Source organism: Podarcis melisellensis, assembly GCF_964234715.1.
Source record: "Podarcis melisellensis genome assembly, chromosome: 4".
In the NCBI taxonomy this organism is placed as follows: domain Eukaryota; kingdom Metazoa; phylum Chordata; class Lepidosauria; order Squamata; family Lacertidae; genus Podarcis; species Podarcis melisellensis.
The window spans coordinates 78512098-78534329 of NC_138531.1; the positions used below are offsets into that span (position 1 = coordinate 78512098).

At 43.4% G+C, this 22232-nt stretch overlaps 1 protein-coding gene across 2 annotated transcripts in view; it reads right to left on the reverse strand.

Annotated features, from left to right (window-relative positions):
- The window catches only part of MTUS2 (microtubule associated scaffold protein 2), a 292374-nt gene that overhangs the window by 38108 nt on the left and 232034 nt on the right, over nucleotides 1–22232 (reverse strand). For both annotated transcript variants that reach the window (XM_081909297.1, XM_081909296.1), the window contains one exon: nucleotides 10853–11064. In XM_081909297.1, coding sequence (XP_081765423.1) covers nucleotides 10853–11064 — 212 coding nt within the window. The remainder of the gene's footprint in view (nucleotides 1–10852; nucleotides 11065–22232) is intronic.

Below are 22232 nucleotides of genomic sequence, written 5' to 3' on the forward strand. Positions count from 1 at the left end.
GAGGTCTGTGTAAGACTGAACCTCGATAGCTTTCATTACATATTTCATTGATACAGGGACAGAGAAATGATGAGAGCTGCAGTCCAGCAACATCTGGGGGGTGCACAGGTTCCCCATCCCTGAATTGGCTGGGGATCCAGAAAGTTATTTTTGCCTTGAGTGGGGGTGAATCTGCCACACCCCAACTCCCCTGGGAAAAAAGACTCAAAATGGTTTTGCCCTGGGGAAGAGCTGAGGAATGGTCAGGTGGACCATCAGGCCAATTAGGATGGAGAGGAAGCCGCACTTTGTAAGAAACTGGCTCCACCCACCACCCACCCACACCCCAACAGTGGCGTAGCGTGGGGGGTGCAGGGGGGGGTCGGCCGCACCGGGCGCAACATCTGAGGGTTAGGATTAGGGGGCGCAAATCCACGGGTTAGGGGGCGCAAATTACTTGCCTTGCCCCGGGTGCTGACAACCCACGCTACGCCACTGCACCCCAACACTCCACTCTTCTCTTTGCAGCTTCTTCCTTTCTTCCTTATGGGATATGGGCTTTGCTTGTTGCCTGCTGAGTAAGAATTTTGAAGAGAGTGCCTGATTGGACTCCATTTTTTTTGCCTACTCCATACTGCTGGGAGTCCTGTCCTTGGGGGTGCTGTTTTGTATTGGTTTAACTGGTTCTCAGCTTGGGCAGGAAACAAAAGTTAAGATCTAGTGGGCTTAAAACCAGTGGCATTGTTGGGTTAAGGGCACTCTTTGTCACCCAACGCTGTTTTGCCATTGGATCCTTTGGCTTGGCAGGGGCATTGGGTGAACCCCAACCTAGTGGGGCCATGCTGCATTTGCCAGGTTCACTTACCCAAGGTCCTTTGCAGCAAGGAGGAAGAATTCCATTCCTTTGCTGCAGGAACACATACCTCTAAACATGCCCAGGATTATAGTTGTTTAATTAATAAGATTTTCTTTTTATGGATTTTTATTGCTATTAGAAAAGGCTTTTTCTATATAGCGAGAAAGTCTGCTAGTAACCTTGAAGAATTAAAAGCTAAAGCTTTATCACATGCCCACAAATAATGAGGCCATTGTGGCAAAGGCCAGAATTTACTGGCACTGTAAGATACTGTGGGGGAAATCAATCAGCCACTTCGCATGTTGTTACTGTTTTCATTTAGTAAAACAAACAAAAACACAGCAGTTTAGATGACAAAAACGTCTAGGCAACTGCAAAGCACATTCCTAAAAAGCCATTCTGAAAGTGTCATCTATTTGAATATTGCAGGTGAACTCAATTTCCTCTCCAATAACAAAGGTATCATCTGTGACACCAGCTGCATGGGGGGCTCAGCTTATCAAATTATAAACTTCGCTTAATTCCTTGCCTGTCACAACCACTCTCCTGCAGTGGAAGAGACAAACTTGTGTCAGAACCTTTTGTGATGCTGTACCAAATGGGATCCTTATCCATAATAAGGGTCCTCATCCTTGGAAATATTTTGACAACAGCGGCGACCTAATAATGAAATGCTAAAAAGGAGGGGAACAAAGTAGAAAGAGAAAACCAGGCTGCAAATTCCCACTCAGCCATGAAACTCACTGGGTGAGCCCTCCCCAGCCAAGACCAGGCTCAGGGCGGCTAACACCAGGTATAAAAACAATTGATTAAAATACAACTTAAAAATAAGATTAAAATACAACATTAAAATACAGCCTCATTTCAGTAGAAACTCCAATCAAAAACTTTTGGGGGGATGAAAACGTCAAGTCTTCACCAAGGCCAGCTATCCAGACTGGTCCTACGTGGGCCAGAAAAAGCCAGGGAAGTCTCCAAATAGGAGTTCCATCACAGAAGGAGAAAGGAGAAAGGAAAGAGGGGGGAGAGGATCAAGTTGATTCCATGCCAAAGGCCAGGAGGAACAAATCTGTCTTATAGGCAGATTTCCTGAGGAAAGAAATCAGATCCTGCATGGCCCTGGTCGCATGAGACAGAGCGTTTCACCAGGCCGGAGCCAGTGTTGAAAAGGTCCTGGCTCTGGTTAAGGCTAATCTGACTTCCTTAGGGCTCGGGACCTCTAGGGTGTTGCTATTTATTGACCTTAAAGTCCTCTGTGGGGCACCCTTGATCTCCCCTGAGAAAAAAAAGTGGGATAGCAATGCACCAAACAAATAATATAGTGTGTTCAGCAGACCTCACTGAACAACAACCTCTCAGCTGCACCAAAGTCACAGATATTGGGGCTAAGAAATGGATGAATCCACCTAAGCCTACAGAGAACTCCTTGGTGGATGGGGAGGGAGGCATTTGCTCATTGAATGATCTTCTGACGGGTGGAATCCAATGCACTTGCTCCGTTAGTGCAAGGATTTTGGAACTTTCCCTCCTTTCCCTCCTGCTGTGCACACCCTGCAACCTTCCCAAATCTGCTCCAAAGGGTTGGGGGAACCCTCAGGACAGATTTAGGGGGCCATAAGGGGGAGAGGAAGAAGGGAGGGGAGTTCTGTTGCCCAAGCAGAAATCAAAATTATCGTCATCCAGTGCTATACTGGCTACGACCCTTTGATCGATTTGTGACGTTTTAATCTAGGTTTCAAAATTTGTATATTGTATGCTTCATTTCCCCCCCCTGCAGCTGTGGCCATAAGGATTGGTAGGGCAGAAGGCAGGAGGAGCGGCAGCAGGTGCCACCATAGTCAATAGCAAGCAGAGTCCTGATTCTGGTTTTGTCCCAGTCTTCCTTCTTGCTGACAGGGAAACACTGTGACAAAGGAGGAGGCGGCTGATAAGGAGTGCCACCTCCTGGACTGCTTGTGAGTAGACAGGCAGGCAGGTGGGATTGGCTGACGTGGCTGGGACACTGCCCCATTTGCCTTAATGGACTAGCTGTCACTCACTGTAAGGCCGCTGTGAGACACATAGGAGAGTGAGAAATAAAAAGGGGGCAGAGATGGTGAACATAGCCATTTTGTTCCTCTCTCAACTCAGTATGAACCAGAAAAAATAAAAACTGGAATACAAAGTCTTCCATTCATTCCTGACTAAATCATGCCCTTAATGTAGAGGAAATTAGGCTTAAATACTCTTGAAACCCACTGGACACATTAACTGGTGACAATCTGAGAGGGGCAGCTGCAACGAGAGTGACCCTGGGACCCAGTCCTCATCTCCTTTCACTCTGATTGGCTGCAATCAGCACAAAAAATGAGAATTATTATTATCAGTGACTAACAAGCTCGCCTTTCATGCTGTTTGGGGTGGCTCTTGGGCGCTGGAGGCAGGGACGCTGCTACTTAAATAGTAACAGGTCTTTGACACACACACCAACCCTAGACCACTCAACCTTTGTTTGCAACTGAGCTATGTTGTCCCTAGCTTACATTTAGACTTTTTCCATCAGCAGGTTATCAGAATAGCCGCTGTGTCGTGCCTTACATGACTAGAGCTACAATGTCAGACCATAATCAAATTGCAAAGCAGGCAACCTCCAATTCCCTTCTCCCTGTAATTTAATTAAGCATGCTAATGTTATTTCGGAGGAGTAAACTGCAATGGGAAATGGGACAGTAAGTAATGATGTTTCACATAACGCTAAATGACGTTATCTGCAGTGCAGAAAGAAACCAATCAAAGGGTTTGTGTGGATAACCTCTCGTTTTCTGTCAGGGAAGATACAATCACGGAGTGATGCATTTACAGTGACTGAAAACTTCTGCATTTTTATTGAGCTTCGGTTCAAGATGTAGTTCATTTTGGAAATGAAAGGCAAGACTCCTCCCACATAGACACACCCTATCTCTCCTGTGTGAGTTGGTAGAGCATGAGACACTTAATCTCAAGGTCGTGGGTTCAAGCCCCACATTGGGCCAAAGATTCCTGCATTGCAGACGGTTGGACTAGATGACCTTCGTGGTCCCTTCCAGCTGGATTTACAGTGGTACCTCGGGTTAAGTACTTCATTCGTTCCGGAGGTCCATTCTTAACCTGAAACTGTTCTTAACCTGAAGCACCACTTTAGCTAATGGGGCCTCCTGCTGCTGCTGCTGCGCCGCCGGAGCACAATTTCTGTTCTCATCATGAAGCAAAGTTCTTAACCCAAGGTACTATTTCTGGATTAGCGGAGTCTGTAACCTGAAGCGTATGTAACCCGAGGTACCACTGTACATCAGCGCAGAGGATTGGTGGTTTTGTTTTTTGTTATTTTGTTATTGATGCAGCCACACAAGTTTAAAAGGAACACATAACTTTAAATTTAAAACATGGCATTCACATACATTTCAATGAAGTTAAACTATTTTATATTCTAACTGCATCTCCTGAAAACAGAAAGCTGCTTATTATGGCTTAAAAACTGCCAAGACAGTCAGGCAATCTGTACTGCAACAATATATTTTAGCAGAGCATTTGTGAATAGCACCAACAGATTATTTGTTTTTTAAAAAGCATTGTGTTTCATCCTGAACCCAAGAGACAAACAAAAAATCAGCTTTCCATAAATAAAGGGCCAGGCTGAATAGCACCATTTCTGTAATATGTTACTTTAATGGTTTTAAGCTGATGTTTTGGGATGTCAGTTATGTAATTATTTATTGACAAAAAAACCTAATTAAAGGAAATAATATTTGCTGCAGGCACATTATTTTTCAGTCCCCAATCCTAGAAAAACAAAGGAAGGCAAGAAAAGTCTCCAGATGTTACATGTGTGTGATAATCACTGTGCACTGCAAACTATTGGCTGACCAATGTTTGCTCAATCTTTATGATAGCAGGTCCCTGTCATCTACGCATTAATGAACAGAGTGCCTCTGAGTGCAGTCTGAACCCAGGATCCCCCCCCCCCGAACTGAGCTTACAGTCGTATCACACAAAAATCCAAAATCCATTCCTGGCCAGCTTTTTTTCCATTGCAGCAGCCTGATTTAGGTGGAATAAGTAATTTTTTTGTTGCTATTATTGAACAGTTGTACATCAGACAAGGGAAAAAAGCCATGTACTGGATGTGCAGGAAAACAGGAGTCTATGCCAGGCCACTCACCAGGGACAAAGATAATTGCCACTCACCAGGGACAAAGATAAGGAGTCCTTGTCAATCTACTGCAAATCACCCAGAGATTTCCCAGTAGGTTCCCATCTACATTTTGTCCCAAACTAGTCTATGGTTGCAATGTACAGTGGTACCTCTGGTTAAGTACTTAATTCATTCCGGAGGTCTGTACTTAACCTGAAACTATTCTTAACCTGAAGCACCACTTTAGCTAATGGGGCCTCCCACTGCTGCCGCGCCGCCAGAGCATGATTTCTGTTCTCATCCTGAAGCAAAGTTCTTAACCTGAAACACTACTTCTGGGTTGGCGGAGTCTGTAACCTGAAGCGTATGTAACCTGAGGCGTATGTAACCCGAGGTACCACTGTAACTGAATATCCACCCGATTAGGTCCCATCTACATTATATGTTCAAATCATCATCATCGCATTTTAAACAGTCATGGCTTCCCAACAAAGAATCCTGGGAACTGAGTTTGTTAAGGGTGCTGTGAGTTGTTAGGAGAGCCCTATCTCTCTCACGGGGCTACGGTTTAACAGCCAAGCTCTCTACCCAGGGAACTCTGGGAACTGGAACTCAGGCCAAGGGCATCCATAACAAACTACAGTTTTCAGAATCCTTAGGAGGGAGGCATGATTTTAAAGTGTTATGCTTTAAATGGAGAGCACAGATGGGGCCTCACTGAGAAGAAATAGGGGAACCATTCTTTTACGCACATATTACACGATTTAGCACATGGAACAACATTTTCCTGGAATCCGAAGCTAGCATTTCGCTCAGTGCAGAAACTATGCAAGACCGGATGAGGAATACATATGATGACCAAATCCTAGCACCTGCTCCTCTGCTGCCGTATTTGGAATGAACCAGCAAGTAAATTGCTTTGCGAAAAGTGTGTGTGTGTGTGTGTGTCCTTGCTCTCAGCCAGCAGGGGGTGCCTCTGTTCAGCCTAATTGGACAAGTTAGCAGCTTCCAGAGCTTGCAAGCTGAAAAGGTAAAAATGTAATCAGTGCTAATTAAGGGCTAATTATCTCCAATTTGGAATTGACCACCAGGTGTTCAGAGAGGTGGAGGAGAAAAAAGACATTATATGGCTTAGGGTGTGTTAGCTCTCTTCCATCTTCCTTGCGGACCCATTTTGCATTCTGTGATGGTAAAAGGGTGCAATATTTTCAGATTCCCATCTGTTTCTGAGCCCCGAGTATACACATGTAAACAAGCCCAAGTCTATGATTCCAGCCTGTCTTTGAACTGAATCCATGCCTCTTATTTAATGCTTCCTATGCCAGCAGCAGCAACTGCCTGCACACAGCAGGACAAGGCCACAAGCCTACAGTCAAATCTATACTTGCTGGCTTTCAAAAATTCAGAAATTTACAGTCAGGTCATATGTGTCCTTACCTGCATGGAAAAGTCCAGGACTGAAATTGGACATAATAAGGACCTGGATGGTGGGATACTGGCAAGAAAAGGAATTATACTCACACTCACTTAACACATACTAAGCATGACACTTCTGCTTCTGGGGCATACTGCTAACCCCATAACTGAAGCCAAGAAAACGTGTGTGTTTGTGTGTGTGTGTGTTTATATGATATTTTGATATTTCCATTCATTCAGATTGCATGCCTAAATGTATGCCAGTGTCAGGACTTGATCAGGACTCTGTGGGTAGCCATTTCTGAATCTAGGCCTGGAGGCAAAGGGAGAAGATGGACATAAGAACCATGAAACATTAGGAAGAACTTCCTGACAGTAAGAGCTGTTTGACAGTGGAATTTGCTGCCAAGGAGTGTGGTGGAGTCTCCTTCTTTGGAGGTCTTTAAGCAGAGGCTTGACAACCATATGTCAGGAGTGCTCTGATGGTGTTTCCTGCTTGGCAGGGGGTTGGACTCGATGGCCCTTGTGGTCTCTTCCAACTCTATGATTCTATGAAGAAGGAGTTTGAAGGCCAGTAGGTATTGCTCTTCTGATAAGGCCAAGGCAGGAGGTCCAAGTGCTAGCAATTTCACCTGGCCAGTCCAGAGGTTTTTCTTTGCCTGCCAAACACAAGGGCAAATTCTACATATTCCTTCCCCTGTTGCACCTGAAGAGGGCACCAATACTTAACCAGGCAAAGTTGTAGGGTAATTACCGAGCTTATCCACACTTACCTTGTTTCTCATTCTTTGAAGGCTGAGGTCCATGCTCTAACGCTCTGCGTCTGCGTGTCTCCTCCCCCAAACTTCCCCCGCGAAAACCCAATATTTAAAGCTGAATCAGAGGAGACACTGAACATTAAAGAATAGGTTTTTTGGGGGCAAAAAAGGGGGGCAGTCAGACACCCAGCTTTAAATTGCAGGCCATGCCAGGAAAGGATGGAGGAAAGGTAAGTGTGGATAAGCCCTTAGCTTCTGTATCTGCTCCTGGTTTTCCAAATCAAGCCCTTGGGCTCTTGAGAGGCAATACATACATGGATTCATACTGTCATGCTCTAAGGCCGAACAATAGATTTAATGCTTTATTACTCAACCATATTCATACTGAGCTTCTTTTAGGGCTGCGAGGTTCTGGGCTCCAAGCCTTAGCTGCACCACCAGTCTATTTCAAGGTAATTAGTGCACATGACAATACAGCTAGAAATGTGTTCGAAAATATTTTGTCGTGTTCAGGCAAGATCGATTATTGGAGAGAAAATATATTAATAATAAAGTTGCAGTCTTATTAGTATCTGTATTTCTGTATAACCTCCATTTTTAAATGCAAAACTCAGATGGCTCATTTTTTGCCATTTCAAGATACTCCCTAGCTACCAGAGCTTTAAATATGTGTTAATTATGTATATTCACAACATTCTGTGTGTGTTTTGATGTTTTTGTAGCCTTCTTAGGTAGATTGTTTATTTTGACAGAGCAGTTTGCAAAATTCTGAATCCTGAAAAAAACCAAAAACCTTGGACTATGTGAATTAATTATGAATTGAACTGGAACAGAATTAGTTCCTTTATAGAGGTGGTGAACTAGAACTAATTCCTTTTTAAAATGAGCTTCCCAAGCACTGTCATGTGCACACTCACCAGTGATGACAATGACATTTGAACGACATTAAAAGGTTGCACAATGTTCTGTATAGTGGAAGCAAAAACCTGCAACAATAACCAGAACTGAAATTTTAAATCCAGTGGATCTTACCTTTCATTCTGAAATAAAGAAATGTCCTGTGAAGCTTGAAAGTTTCCTTTCATTCAACTCTCGTTAAAACCGACCAGTTAAAAGCAACCAAATTATTCTCTTAGAACCAATGTAGGAAGCACCCTCTGCTTTACCTATCATGCAATTTTATGTTATTTCCCCAGCAGATGTCACTATTGCCCCTTGTAACACAGAGATTTCAGATTTAATTTTGTTGCTTGAAATTGGGCCAGAGTATTTCTTCATTGATTATTTGACTGGTGTAACTTGCCCTAGGTTGGCAGTAACTGATATTAGAGATCTCCCAGTGTCTTGCTACATGAAATGACCAATTCATTTTAATGCTTGGGAGACAACCGTCACCCAGAGCCAGCATCTTCAGCACCAAGGCCAGCGCACAAAGCAGTCAAGTGCGATGTTCCCAACAATATGTCAATAGTTGCTACAAATGCCTATCCAAGGTCAAAGTTTGACCCTTGCTCATTAGTTTGCTAATTAATAACTAATTAACAGACATCAGTCCATGAGCGTGGTAATCACTCACTGTATAAGTGACTAACTGCCTGTGCCAAACCACTGCTTTCATTTCCCCCCAGTTTCAATGCACAAGATAATAGCAAGATCCCCGTTTGTAGAATTTGTTATGTGGCTGGCCAAGGAATTTGCACATATAGATCACTCTGAATTTTAGCTCTTTGTTTCGTTTCACAGCCATTTCCTCTGCTTTCCTCTCTTGAAGTACTTACATCACTGCTATAAATCAAATGCAAACAATAAAGTTGGCATGCTGCTTATAAATGGATTCTAAAGGAAGCGACAAATTAAGACTATAATATGCACCACCCTAATTCTTCTGCTTTGTATGGGGATCCAGCTATGGAACATTTGTTTACTTGACTGAACTCATTCCCTTTTAGCACAGTACAGCACTGATGTGTGTGTGCTTCAAAGACTATGTATAGCCAGAATGAGCCGAGCCATTCTGGTGTTTTTTAGATAAAACATTTAAGTCCCAGTTCCACGGTAGGAAGTAGCTTTGGGGAAACCCAAGCCCGTTGCTGGCTTCTGTCCCATCTTACCTGGCCTTAGAGCAAGTGTGGGGAACATTTGGCCTTCCAGATGTTGCTGAGCTACAACTCCCATCAATCCCATAAAGAATAGTCAATGGCCAAGGATGATGGGAGCTGTAGTTCAGCAGCAACCAGAGTAACAAAGGTTCCACACCTGCCCTACAGCTTGTTGATGTGGTCCTCCCCGTCCTCAATAACCCAAACTGGGATCTGGATATCTACCATCTCAGTGCTTTCAAGTTATCTGCACCTGCATGGGACAGATTAGATACTATTCTTACCTGAACTCATTGAACCTGCCTGAAAATTTAATTATTTATTTAAGTTCTAGACTGCCCATTGACCGATAAAGTTGTCTGGCTTTTTTTTTTTGCCTGCTTATAGAAATACTGTAAAACGTTGCAGCAGTTCTCAACCTGTGGGTCTCCAGATGTTGTTGGCCTACAACTCCCATCATCCCTCTGGCCTTGCTAGCTAGGGGTGATGGGAGTTGTAGTTCAACAACATCTGGGGACCCACAGGTTGAGAAAGGCTGGTTTACAGTCTTTTTCTTGCTTTCAGTTTTTGAGTCTCAAAAAAGCATGCACTAAAGCAAAACTCTTTCCATATATTCCCGGGTCAGAACTGCTGCCCTAGGTTTCTATGGAGATGACACACATTTCGTTTCTACCTATCGGAATTGTGTAACATGTGAATCATCTCCATTAGAAAAACCCAGGGCAGCACTTCTCACCCAGGAGTATTAAAGGCAATTGTTCTATATTGCAGTCCAGATGTTTTGGACTACAAATCCCATTATGACTGAAAACTGGCCATGCTGCCTGAAGCAGATGGGAGTTGTAGTCCAAAACATCCAGCGGGCATGAGAATGGGGAGGACTCATCTACATGTCTATATAACATGTAAGCGTTGCAATATAACAGTCTTAAGTGCACAGTCATAAAAGGGAGATGGCGTTCTACTATCCCAGATGTGGCATTGTCAAGAACATTGGGCAGATTAAATTAAGCTGCTACACTAGTAGAACCAGTGCAATGACTCCCGCTAACACAATTGGACTCCCTCCAGCTCCACCCCGCCCCCACACTCCCCTGCACCCTCTCCAAATCTGTTTCTGTCCTCTGTATAGGGGACACATGTTTCTCCTTCGCTGGTAATCTTGGGATCTAGCATTCCTAATGCAAAGCAACAAAGGCTGCAGACACAGCTGCCAACACACAGCCACCACCTTGCATTTTCTCCTGCTTCAAACAAGGTAACCATTAAGCGCCGTCATTTCCACACAAATTGTCAACACTGTGGCATGTACCTCCCTTGTACTGAAGACTGCAATCCTGGTGCAAGATGGATGGCAATGGCTGAGGTTGCCCTGCTCAATATTGTTCCTTGTTTAAACACTATCTCCACACTTCCCACCCCCACCCCCACAAAACAGGGCTGGCAAAGCCTAGGTTTTGCATCGGGATCGACATGACATCCCCTCTACCACCTACGCTAACCAGAAGCCACTGGAAAAGAGGGAAATAATATTGCATGGGTTTAGGTACCACCAAGAACATTTGGAACGTGGATAGCAAAAAAGAAACCTTACTTTCTGAAAGAAATGCTGTGTTGTGATAACAAAGACATCAAAGCCGCAGCCTGTTCTCTTAAGTTCCTCCTGGATGCAGCTGAATTTCCTGGCCTGTTCATCACACTTCTCCTTCATTTGCTGGATGAGCTGCCGCTCAGCCTCTCGAGTCTGCAAGTCAGGCTTGGTGGAAAATCCATTCCTTGGAACGGGTGACCTTTGTTTAGGGTGTCCTGCAAGAAGCAATAAAGAATACCCAAGGCTGTAATCAGTTACTTTATATGTACGGACACAGCTTTTCACAGTTATAAGGCTCTTGAGACTTGCCTCTATGGTTGTTCTTTTTTGTGTGTTTTAAAGAATTTGCTCACAGTACAAAATAAAAGCACCAGCCCATAAAAACAAAACTTTATGCTCAGGGGGAGGGTTCCAGTATGGCATGGCATGGCTGTAAGTATATGACTTAATAGTTTTATGGATCTTCTAGTCACTAGTGAATAGTGTTTGATTCTCTCAGATTACTGTTTTATACGTGTAGTTAGACAAACCAACATTTTCTGGTGGGAAGGCTTGAGAGTGAGGTATGTTATGTGGAAGACTGCTAAGGACAAATTTGGGCGATATTACTTAGCGGGGGAGGGAAGTGAGGTCGCAGCTTCCATATCAGTTATTTTGTTTAGTTGCCAATGATAACAACAACAACAATAACAACAACAACAATAATAACAATAATAATTTTTTATTTATATCCCACCCTCCCCAGCCAAAGCCAGGCTCAGGGTGGCTAACAACAATAAAATAATACATTCTAAAATCATTTCATTATAAAATTAATTCAAATCAAATTGATGGCAACCATTGGGCCAGAGCTCCGCGAAGATTGCCGAGGGAGGGAGTCAGGCTGTGCCCTGGCCAAAGGCCTGGTGGAACAGCTCTGTCTTGCAGGCCCTGCGGAAAGATGTCAAGTCCTGCAGTGCCCTAGTTCCTTGTGACAGAGCGTTCCACCAGATCGGAGCCACAGCCGAGAAAGCCCTGGCTCTAGTTGAGGCCAGCCTAACTTCTCTGTGGCCTGGGACCTTCAGGATGTTTTTGTTTGAAGACCGTAAGTTCCTCTGTGGGACATACCAGGAGAGGCGGTCCCGTAGGTACGAGGGTCCTAGGCCGTATAGGGCTTTAAAGGTTAAAACCAGCACCTTAAACCTGATCCTGTACTCCACTGGGAGCCAGTGCAGCTGGTATAGCACCAGGTGAATGTGATCTCACAGCGAGGACCCCGTAAGGAGTCTTGCTGCAGCATTCTGCACCCACTGGAGTTTCTGGGTCAGTCTCAAGGGCAGCCCCATGTAGAGTGAGTTACAATAATCCAGTCTGGCGGTGACCATCACGTGGATCACAGTGGCTAGGTCAGGGCGAGAGAAGTAAGGAGCCAACTGCTTAGCTTGGCGGAGATGGAAAAATGCCGCCTTTGTTATAGCTGCAATCTGCGCCTCCATGGAAAGGGAGGTGTCGAAGATTACACCCAAACTCTTAACGGATGGTGCTGGCACTAATTGCGCCCCCACAAGAGATGGGAGTTGCCCCCCCAATCCCATATCGTCTTGACCCAGCCAAAGGACCTCTGTCTTCAAAGGATTTAACTTCAACTGCCTCCCACGTAACTATCCAGCCACAGCTTCCAAACATCTGGTCAGTGTGTCTGGGGCCGAGTCAGGATGGCCATCCATCAACAGATAGAGTTGGGTGTCATCAGCATACTGATGGCAGCCCAGCCCAAAACTCTGGACAAGCTGGGCGAGGGGGTGCATAAAGATGTTGAAAAGCATCGGGGAGAGTATTGCACCCTGAGGTACTCCACACACCAAGGACTGGCGCGATGACAATTCCCCCCCAAGCGCCACCCTCTGTCCCCGACCAGAGAGAAACGAGCGCAGCCACTGAAGGACTGTGCCCTGGATCCCCACGTCGGCAAGGCGGTGGTCCAGGAGTTTGTGATCAACCATGTCAAAGGCTGCTGACAGGTCTAGAAGAATCAGCAGCCCTGACCCGCCTCGATCCAGCTGCCTGCAGAGATGCCGTATATGTGGAGTTTTGTGGTATTTTTGTATTTGATTCTTATTTGTAAGAGAACATTTTGTTTTTCTGTTATTTACGCTGGTTTAAATATGCGTTTCATACTTTACATTCCTTTCTAGCATTTTATTTTGATATTCTGTAATGTTGCATTTAATGCTTTAAGGCAGGTTGTAAACCACTTTGATAAAACCCCAAATATAAATGGGTATATATCAAAAGAAGACAGAGCTCTGTGTACCACATGACTTGGCCTGCCCTCCCCCCACTAAGGTAAGTTAGTTTAGTTAGAAAATATGTGGAAAGAGTAATTTAATATTTAACTGTAAATTTATGTAAGGTTGTTTTTTTTCCTTTGTATGTGTGGATTTAAGATACTGTATGATGTCTATGAATTTCAATAAAGGATTTTTTTTTTAAAGGTAACCTGCTGCCCTCAGGTGTGATGGAAGATGCTATACGGTTACCATTGTTGAAGTAAGATTCTACTGCTAGTCCAGTTGAGGTATGAACATGGAATAGTAGGAGAGAGCCACCCAGGGCCAGCCCAAGACATTCTGGCACCTGAGGTGACCCACAAAATGGCACTGCTTCCCCGTGAAGGAAGAAGGGAAGGCGTGAAGATTGACACCAGGAACAAAGGGGGAATAAGGATCTACATCGGGATTCACTGCCCCTGCAGATCTTGTCACCTGAGGTGGTTGCCTCACCTTGTCTCATGGGTGGGCCGGCCCTGGAGCCATCTTGTCCTTCACCTCAGGCAGCAAAATGTCCTGGGCTGGCTCTAGAGGGAAGAACGATTGTCTCCAACCAAAGCCTCATGTGCACTATATGTTAAAAGCAGTAGAATACCACTTTTTAAATAAACAGCCATGGCTTCCAGCAAAGAAACTTGGGAGCTGTAGTTTGTTAAGGATGCTGTGAGTTGTTAAGCTGCAATTCCCAGAGTGCTTTAACAGTTAATCTTTCTTCCCAGGGAACTCTGGGAACTGTAGCTCTGTGAGGGTAGTGGGCGTCTCCCAACAACTCTCAGCATCGCAGGACGCTTTGGCCCATGACAGTATTTTTGCATGGTCTCTTTTGAGCAGCAGAATCCATTTGACACATCTGAAGCTATATAAGAACAAAAGGATTCAAGCTGTCTTGCAATGCCATGGATAATTTCATAGAGCTGGCATTGGGAAGGAAAACTCAGCTCCGGGATGCCTAAGAGACGCTGAATAAGGAATGTGCTTTTTCTCAAGTTATTATTCAAGAGTAGAACTTAAAATATCCATGCATTCATGTTTTAAATCAACTATGCTACACAGGCAAGACACATCCATCCTGCCATTCTTTCACTAACAAGTGACAGCTAAGTCGCCCCACAAGAATTCCCCTTATGTGGCATGAAAGATGTCACTGTGAAAGTGGAATGCTTAAGTTTAACTATGACACACGCACATATTTTTTAAAGGATCTACTTTTTACCCATGGAGTGGTGGCAGCTCCTGATGCTGTCACTGTGGTGGGGGGAGAGAGAGATGCAATAGCAGCTGGGGTTGGGTTATCACCACTGTCTTGCCTGTCTCACAAGGGAATCAGAAAAAGGGTACAGTCTGTGCATCAGTCTGCCCAAACCTGGTACCCTCAAGATGTTTTGGACTACAACTCCCATCAGTCCCAGACACAATGGCCAATATTTAAGGATGGTGGGAGTTGCAGTCCAAAAACATTTTGAGGGTACCAGGGTACCAGGTTGGTGCGGACTATTTGGGAGCTGATGCACCACTTGTTCCTTTATGAGATAGGCAAGTTTTTGTTACAGATAGGTAGCCATGTTGGTCTGCCATAGTAAAAAAAAGAAAAAAGAAAAAAGCTGCTGAATTGCAACTTATTACCAAACTTAAAACCATGGAGAGACCTGGTCTGAACAAAGACATTGGATTCTTATCTCATTATACATGACAAAGCCATTTTTCACCTTCTCACCCCTTGCTTTTTCCTGTAAGACCTATTGCAGTCGTTAAGAGTCGTCAACAGGCTCATCACAGCTATCTGCCAATCACCCATTCCCACCACCCTTCTGAGTAATACCCCTCCCCACCTTCTCACTATATAGAAGGGTCTGGTAACTTCTGTTTCAGTGTATCTGAAGAAGTGTGCATGCACACGAAAGCTCATACCAAGAACTAACTTAGTTGGTCTTTAAGGTGCTACTGGAAGGAATTTTTTTGTTTAGGCAAGTTTTTGTCAGTGTTGTCTCCTACCCAGGCTGCCATTGCTTATCTCCTCCTCAAGCACTAGGTTGGGGAAGGCTGATCTATGAAAAGAGTTATGTATTTCCAAGGCCTCACAGTGGAAGGTTTTTTATCACTTTCCTGGGAGGTCAGGTAAGCCCCACTATCCCATCAGACACTCCACATTTTTTATTAACCACAGTTTACCTTAACTGTGGTCTGTCGAAACAAGTGAACTTCTTAAACTGTGGTTTGAAGTTGGCTTGCTTTAACAAACCATAGTTCAGATGGACTGCAGTTTTTCCACATTCCGACAAAATGAAAAGCTGTGATTAAATAAAAAAAAGAGAGAAGATAGTTTCTGTAGTCCTCCTCCTGTTTGTGCCAGAAGAGGGCAGGTCTGAGGCTTACCTCAGCTTATTCCTGTCATGATAAGCCATTGTTTATCAAGACATGTTTTATCATGATTTTGAGAAATTTTACTATTAGTTACCCCAATGGACACTTCAAAAGCCATGCAATGACATTTACACAGAAAATAAAGGGGGGGGGGTAGTCAAGCCTGAAATAATTAAATAACCCTTTAGCGTATTGATGCTGAATCTTCAATGGAGACTGCAAATGAGTGGGTTTGTGTTTCACACAACTGTCCAGAAGAATAAATAGAATTTTATCACAAGGCTTCAAATCTCAAGGAATTCACTGACCTCATTTCTAGCAACCCAGCAAGATAAAAGCACTTGGGTTTTATTTCTTTTTAAAAAGAGATCCATCTAATACATACAAGTCACACTATGCAGTCTGACAAGCCAAGAAACACAATTATTGTGAAACAGGACACAGTTTGGCAGTAATTCCAGCTAGACCTCCCAGCTGCCCTAGATATTTCTACCACCTTTCTACATAATTGTTTTTACACAGCTGACCTCCGCCTTCAAACAGAATCTCCTGTGGCCCAATGATCTGCCACAAGCCTCTTACAAACCGCAGGTGCTGAAGAGCACTTGCGACAAATTTATCTAGAAAGGGTGAATGGGAAAACAGTCTAAGGAATGGAAAATCTTCTTCCCAGTGACATTTTAAACACCAATATGTATGCTTGACTAGAGATGTGAAAAAGCATAGATTTCTGTTCTGTTCTGTTCTGTTCTATATTTGCTGTATGCAGTGTTATTTCTGTTCTGCTGCAGTTCACCTTCATGAAAACTACATTTTTGCCCCACTGTCTGCTATGGTTAGATTTTACATAATTAGTTAGTTAATTAATTAATTAATTAAGTGATTCCACACCATTCATCACAATGCAGAGGAAACAAACTACAAATTGGGGGGGGGGAGTCATCAATTACACATTTGTATATATCATTTGCGGACTGATCAACAACAGCAAATTCCAAATACATTTGATGGATTGGTTTCAATTCCGGATATGGGACAAATAAGTGAACATAGGCAATTCCCACTCCTATTTCTGTTGTCATCACAGTCTCTGACATCTCTAGGCTTAAGGCTATATACAGCTATGGATTCCACAGCAGATCTTCAGAGAGATCAGCGGATGAAGATTTTTGCAACATTGTAAGGCATCATATCATTCCTTCGGGGTTGATCTAAACATTACAGCCTTGCACAATGAATGCAACCTTTTAAATAATATTCAGCTGAATATGCTCCATATAGACATTTTTTCAGTGCAGTTTTTGCAAATCTCTGTGCTTAATTTCACATTTTCTTTGCCATCTTCTTTATCAACCATAAACTCTGCAGAGCTTGTTGAGCTGGCCCAAGCATCACGCTGAGCGAGGGAGCCACATCAGCCAGCTGATTCTGGGAGCTTTGCTAGTTTTAAAATTTATTCTTACTGTATTTTCAGTCCCAAGGAGAGGCACTTGTGGGATTTTCTACCTCAGGTGCTAAAAGAACTTGGCTAGCTTGGGCTACTATGCACCTTGACACATAGGTGTGCCTGATCAGATGCTGGTTCTCAGTGAATTTGCATTTCCTGATGTAATGTGTATAGGTGCTTGAACCTGATGTAAAAAATCAAAGCAAAAGGGATATGTTTATCTTGTGCATAAAATTCTGTGCATTTGCTAAAGTCTCATCCAATGAGCTGCTAAATGGAGGAAGCAGATGACACAACCAGGTCCCAGCATCCCAGTATGTTTGTTAGAGAATACTACTGTCTGTGTTGCAGCTGCTGCCTACAATGCCGTTGTATTGCCTTTGTGCAGCACAGATGTGCCAAGCAAGAGTTCCAGACAGAAAGGACAAATGGGGGGAAAGGGGAGGCAGTGGTTGCGTTTGCACATAGAACTAAGCCAGGAGGTGTGGCTTAATAGTGGCTTAATAAAACATACTGTGCATGAACTGTGTACTCATGCACATAGCCAGATTGCTCTTGCTTCATATGTCAGATGGATTTGTTATCCTCAGATGGATTTGTTACCCAACTGTGGTTTGTTTCACCCTAAGAAGCCAGAATTTGCAAGCCACAAGTAGCTATATGGCTAAGGGCTAGCTAGCGATCCTGGCTTGTTCAGGTTAAACAAACCACAGTCCTGAGCAGTGGCGTAGCGTGGGGGGTGCAGGGGGGGCCGGCCGCACCGGGCACAACATCTGGGGGTTAGGGTTAGGGGGCGCAAATCCACAGGTTAGGGGGCACAAATCCACGGGTTGGGGGGGTTAGGGGGCGCAAATTATTTGCCTTGCCCCGGGGGCTGACAAGCCACGCTACGCCACTGGTCCTGAGTTTAGTCATCATGCTATGGTGCTTTGTTTTATCTACTCATGTCTACTACATTTGTTTTTTTATTTTACGCTGTGAACTGCCTTGAGATCTATGGTGGTATACAAATGTAAATAATAATAATAACAAAGTCAGGATAAGGACAGTGTGTGGCAATGACTGGGTTTCCTGCACTGTATGGTTTATTAAGGTGAGTAGCTTGGCTTGCTACTACATTTTGTAAAGGACTTAAGCCGAGGACGCGGTAGATTTGGAGTGCCAGTTCAAAGCTGCCGTTGCGGATTTTTGGCATTTAAGAAATTGTTTTCTGTTCAGTGGGAGGTCAGGGTGGCTTGTGTTAGCATACGGGCCAATTATTTCTATGCCGCCTTTGCCATACTTTGGATATTACTTATAGCTGCTCCAAATCTCTGCTGTACCTGCCGCTGAATCCCTCTAGGATCAAGCTGCCCATCTTCCCTATGATTATGGATAAAAGAAACCACAGCAGGGCTTGGAGAGACACATGTTTCGTCTCTGAAATGCTTAGAATTCACTCGACAACAAAAGTTGTATAATAGCAAGGTCAGTGAGGCTGCTTCGCAGTGACTTCCTTGAGGACTCCACAGCTAAATTGGCTGGGATTTAATTAAGGAAAATTCCCTGAAATTTTGTCCATCGTCTTCACCAATTCCCCACAGCCTTACAGTATTTGAAGTGCAAGCCTTTAAGTTGTCCTTCCGAATACTCTGAAATGTCCTTGTAATTTAAACAGTGGTTTTTGTCCTTAGGGATAAACCTGAACTCCTCTATTCACCTGGGGCTACAAGAACAACTCAGTATGCATATTCTGTCCCCATTCTGCTGTTTTCACATAGAGGACAGAAAATGCACTCCTGATGTCGGGACGAATTCCAAATTCCTTTCTGCCACGCTCCTTTAACAGCTGTGAAATTCTGGGGTGTTACGGAGAAGCAGAATGAGACATATTAATGGGTACAGACATGACTGCTATAAAATATTTTCAGTCACTTGAACAGCAGGTTTGGATTTTTAGGATAAAATAATACAAGCAGTATGTCTACCGGAGAGGATTATTGCACATTAAAGAAAACACTGAAAAGCCTTTCTGATGGTTGGATCCAGGCTTTGTCATGCTTTGAATAGACACATTTATTTATTTAAACACAATGGGACTTCAATAAAGTTAAGGTGGTGTTGGGACGGATTCAGAAAGGCCCGCCTAATACCCTGAGGTTTTAGATAACTACTGCCTGGTAACGAATATCTCATTCTTGGACAAGGCGATCAAGATGGTGGTATCTGGCTAGCTAAATTCTATCCCAGATAAGAGAAAGTGCTTCTTCACTCAACACATAGTTAAACCATGGAACTCATTCCCACAAGAGGTAGTGATGGCCACCAATCTGGATTGGTTTAAAAGAGGATTAGAGAAATTCATGGAGGATAAGTGGACACTAGTCGTGATTGCTAGATTCTTCCTCCACTGTTCGGGGCAGTAAGTCTCTCATTACTAGGTGCTGGGAGTCGCAGGTGGGGAGAGAATGATATTGTGTTCCGGTCCTGCTTTGGGGCTTCTCACAGGCATTCATTTGGCTACTGTGTGAAAGACTAGATGGGCCATTGGCCTAATCCAGCAGGCTCTTCTTGTGTGCTTATGAAGATAGGAGCTATACAGTGGTACCTCGGGTTGCAGACGCTTCAGGTTACAGACTCCACTAACCCAGAAATAGTACCTCGGGTTAAGAACTTTGCTTCAGGATGAGAACGTGCAGCGGCAGGTCCCATTAGCTAAAGTGGTGCTTCAGGTTAAGAACAGTTTCAGGTTAAGAACGGACCTCCAGAACAAATTAAGTTCTTAACCCGAGGTACCACTGTAATGCAAAATGTCTGAAGGGCACCAGGTTGGGAAAGGCTAGTCTACTCTAAGCCTGAAAGAGTCTCAATCCAGCACAATGCAGCAAATATGTAAAGATACGTATGTAAACCCATATAACCTTCAGCCCTCTGCAAGAACACATGATGAGAAAACACAGTGCCTGAAGGTTATTATGAAGATTCAAGTACCATTTTTTTAAAAGACTGAATGGATGTCTCCTTGAAATCATTTTAACTCCCACTAAATTGAGGATAATTTGTTTTCACTTTTTTGAAAGATTGGAAAAAAGCTAAACAAAGGGTTCAAGCCTACGAAAGGATGCAATTCTATTTTAAAAAGTGTCTTTTGGGGTCAGGTGAGACTGTGGGTTCAAAGAAATCCTATTAATTTTAAGTAATAAGTCACCATCTAGGGCAAGGTTATGGATGCCTGAGTCCTGCTGAGATAAATGGCGCTGAAGCATGTGGAATTTGGTAATGGCTTATGGCCGCTAAGTGCTATTGAAAAGGCTAATAAAAATATTTCCAGTATTAAACATCTTCTGGTACTCCATGTCAAATTTTGCAACCCCCAAAGGGCTGTCAAAATAAACTTTTGATTTGTTAATTGTCTAAATTTTAACTGATAAAAGTCCATTTAGGTTTTGCATTTGAATAAAAATAGCTCTGAATAAAAGGCTATACTTTCCGGGTTGTTGTTGTTGTTTTAGATTATGCACATATATTCTGCATTATGGATTATCATAGGATCAAACTACATTAAAAAAAACTATTTAAAACATGTATGCACCACATAATTGAATAAAAGACCTCAAAGCAGTTTACAAATAAGCAATCAACTTGCACGTTTGTTTTTTTTTAAAAATATAAAATAAATAGCCACTACAGGATGTGTGTGTGTGATTGTGTTTGCACACCCACAGCTATCAGACCCATAGCACATGGAAAGGTTTCCTTAAAACCCACTGCATGGCCCAATAAAAATAATTAAAAACACAATAAAATCACTACAAATTCCAATAAAATCAATAATAATCAACTCAATGGAATCTTCCCTTGCAGAACTAATAGTAGGGGTGTTTACGTGTGTGTGTGTGTGTGTGTGTGTGTGTGAGAGAGAGAGAGAGAGAGAGAGAGAGAGAGAGAGAGAGAGAGAGAGAGATTTGTCAGGAAAACACAACCCCCACCCATCACGGTCCTGGTCCTGATCCATACAGTAGCAATGTACTTTTTTTTAATGCACATTAATTGCCTGCATGCAATCAGTGTTACACTTCACCTAGTCCTTAGAAGAGCACAGCCTTCAATGCAAGAAAGAAAGAGGTATAGCTTTTCTTTGATAGTGCCTACACAACCCCCCCACACACTCCTGATGGCTTTTGTAAGCTCTTATATAAAAATGTAATTTAAATTTGATTTATTGGGGTCATTTTTTTATAACCTATCAGAAATGTTCCACTCAATTAATCTAACTGATTAGTAGCTAAACATTGCAGCCCGACAGAATCATGTATGCACAAAGCTTGGTGCATTTGCCTCGCTTCTTCCTGTGGAGACAGCTGCTCTGGCCCACCCCTCCCCACCTATTGGCTTTCCAATTATGGAGCGATTTAGAATACAATTTCCGCAATTCAGCGGTGGGTCTGTTGACACTGAGCAGAAGGAAAATGTTAGGTGCAGTCATGTATCTGGCGCACAGGTGCCAATATATCAGGATTACATTTGTCCTCTGAAGGTATCTGTAGAAACAACTGAAATTTTGTAGGAATGTAATGACCCATTACTGCTATGAGGGGTTTGTTGCTGCCACCGCCGCCACTGTTAAGAGTTGTTGATTATTTATGTATAATCATGTGTTTCAAATAGTTTGCCTTATTTTAAACAGTTAACAACAATGGCTTATTCCATTCAAAGACTTAACCGGCCATCATTTGCTTGCCAAGTGGCATAGCAGAGTTTGCCTGCTGCACAAGCTGCAAGTTTGAAGTTTATTATTTCAGAGAATCATAGAATTCTAGAGCTGGAAGGGACTCCAAGGGTCATCTAGTCCCATAGGAGCCAACTCTAAATTTGATGGGCATTGCCATTCAAATGGTCTTGTGATCTATTATTTATTATGTGGAGAGGGACTTACCTGCCTCCCCCAATATTTTATTTACCGTAAGTGGGCACCCTTGTCTAGTCCACCCCTCTGCAATGCAGGAATCATAGCTAAAGAATCCCTGACAGATGGCCATTTATCATCTATAGATTTTCTGTTCATGTACAAATCAGTGTAAAGAACCCTCTTCCTCTCGCCCATTCCATCAGAGAACCAAATCAACAGTCATATATCATGTTGAGATGCAAACTCCATGGAAATTCAGAGCCATTTTAAGCTCCCTTACTGACCTGAGAGTCAAAACCAGAAGTGAACCAGCACATCAACATCCTGCTCCTCACATCACCAGCAGAAAAGTCAGAGGGGTATCCAAGCAAGTTCACC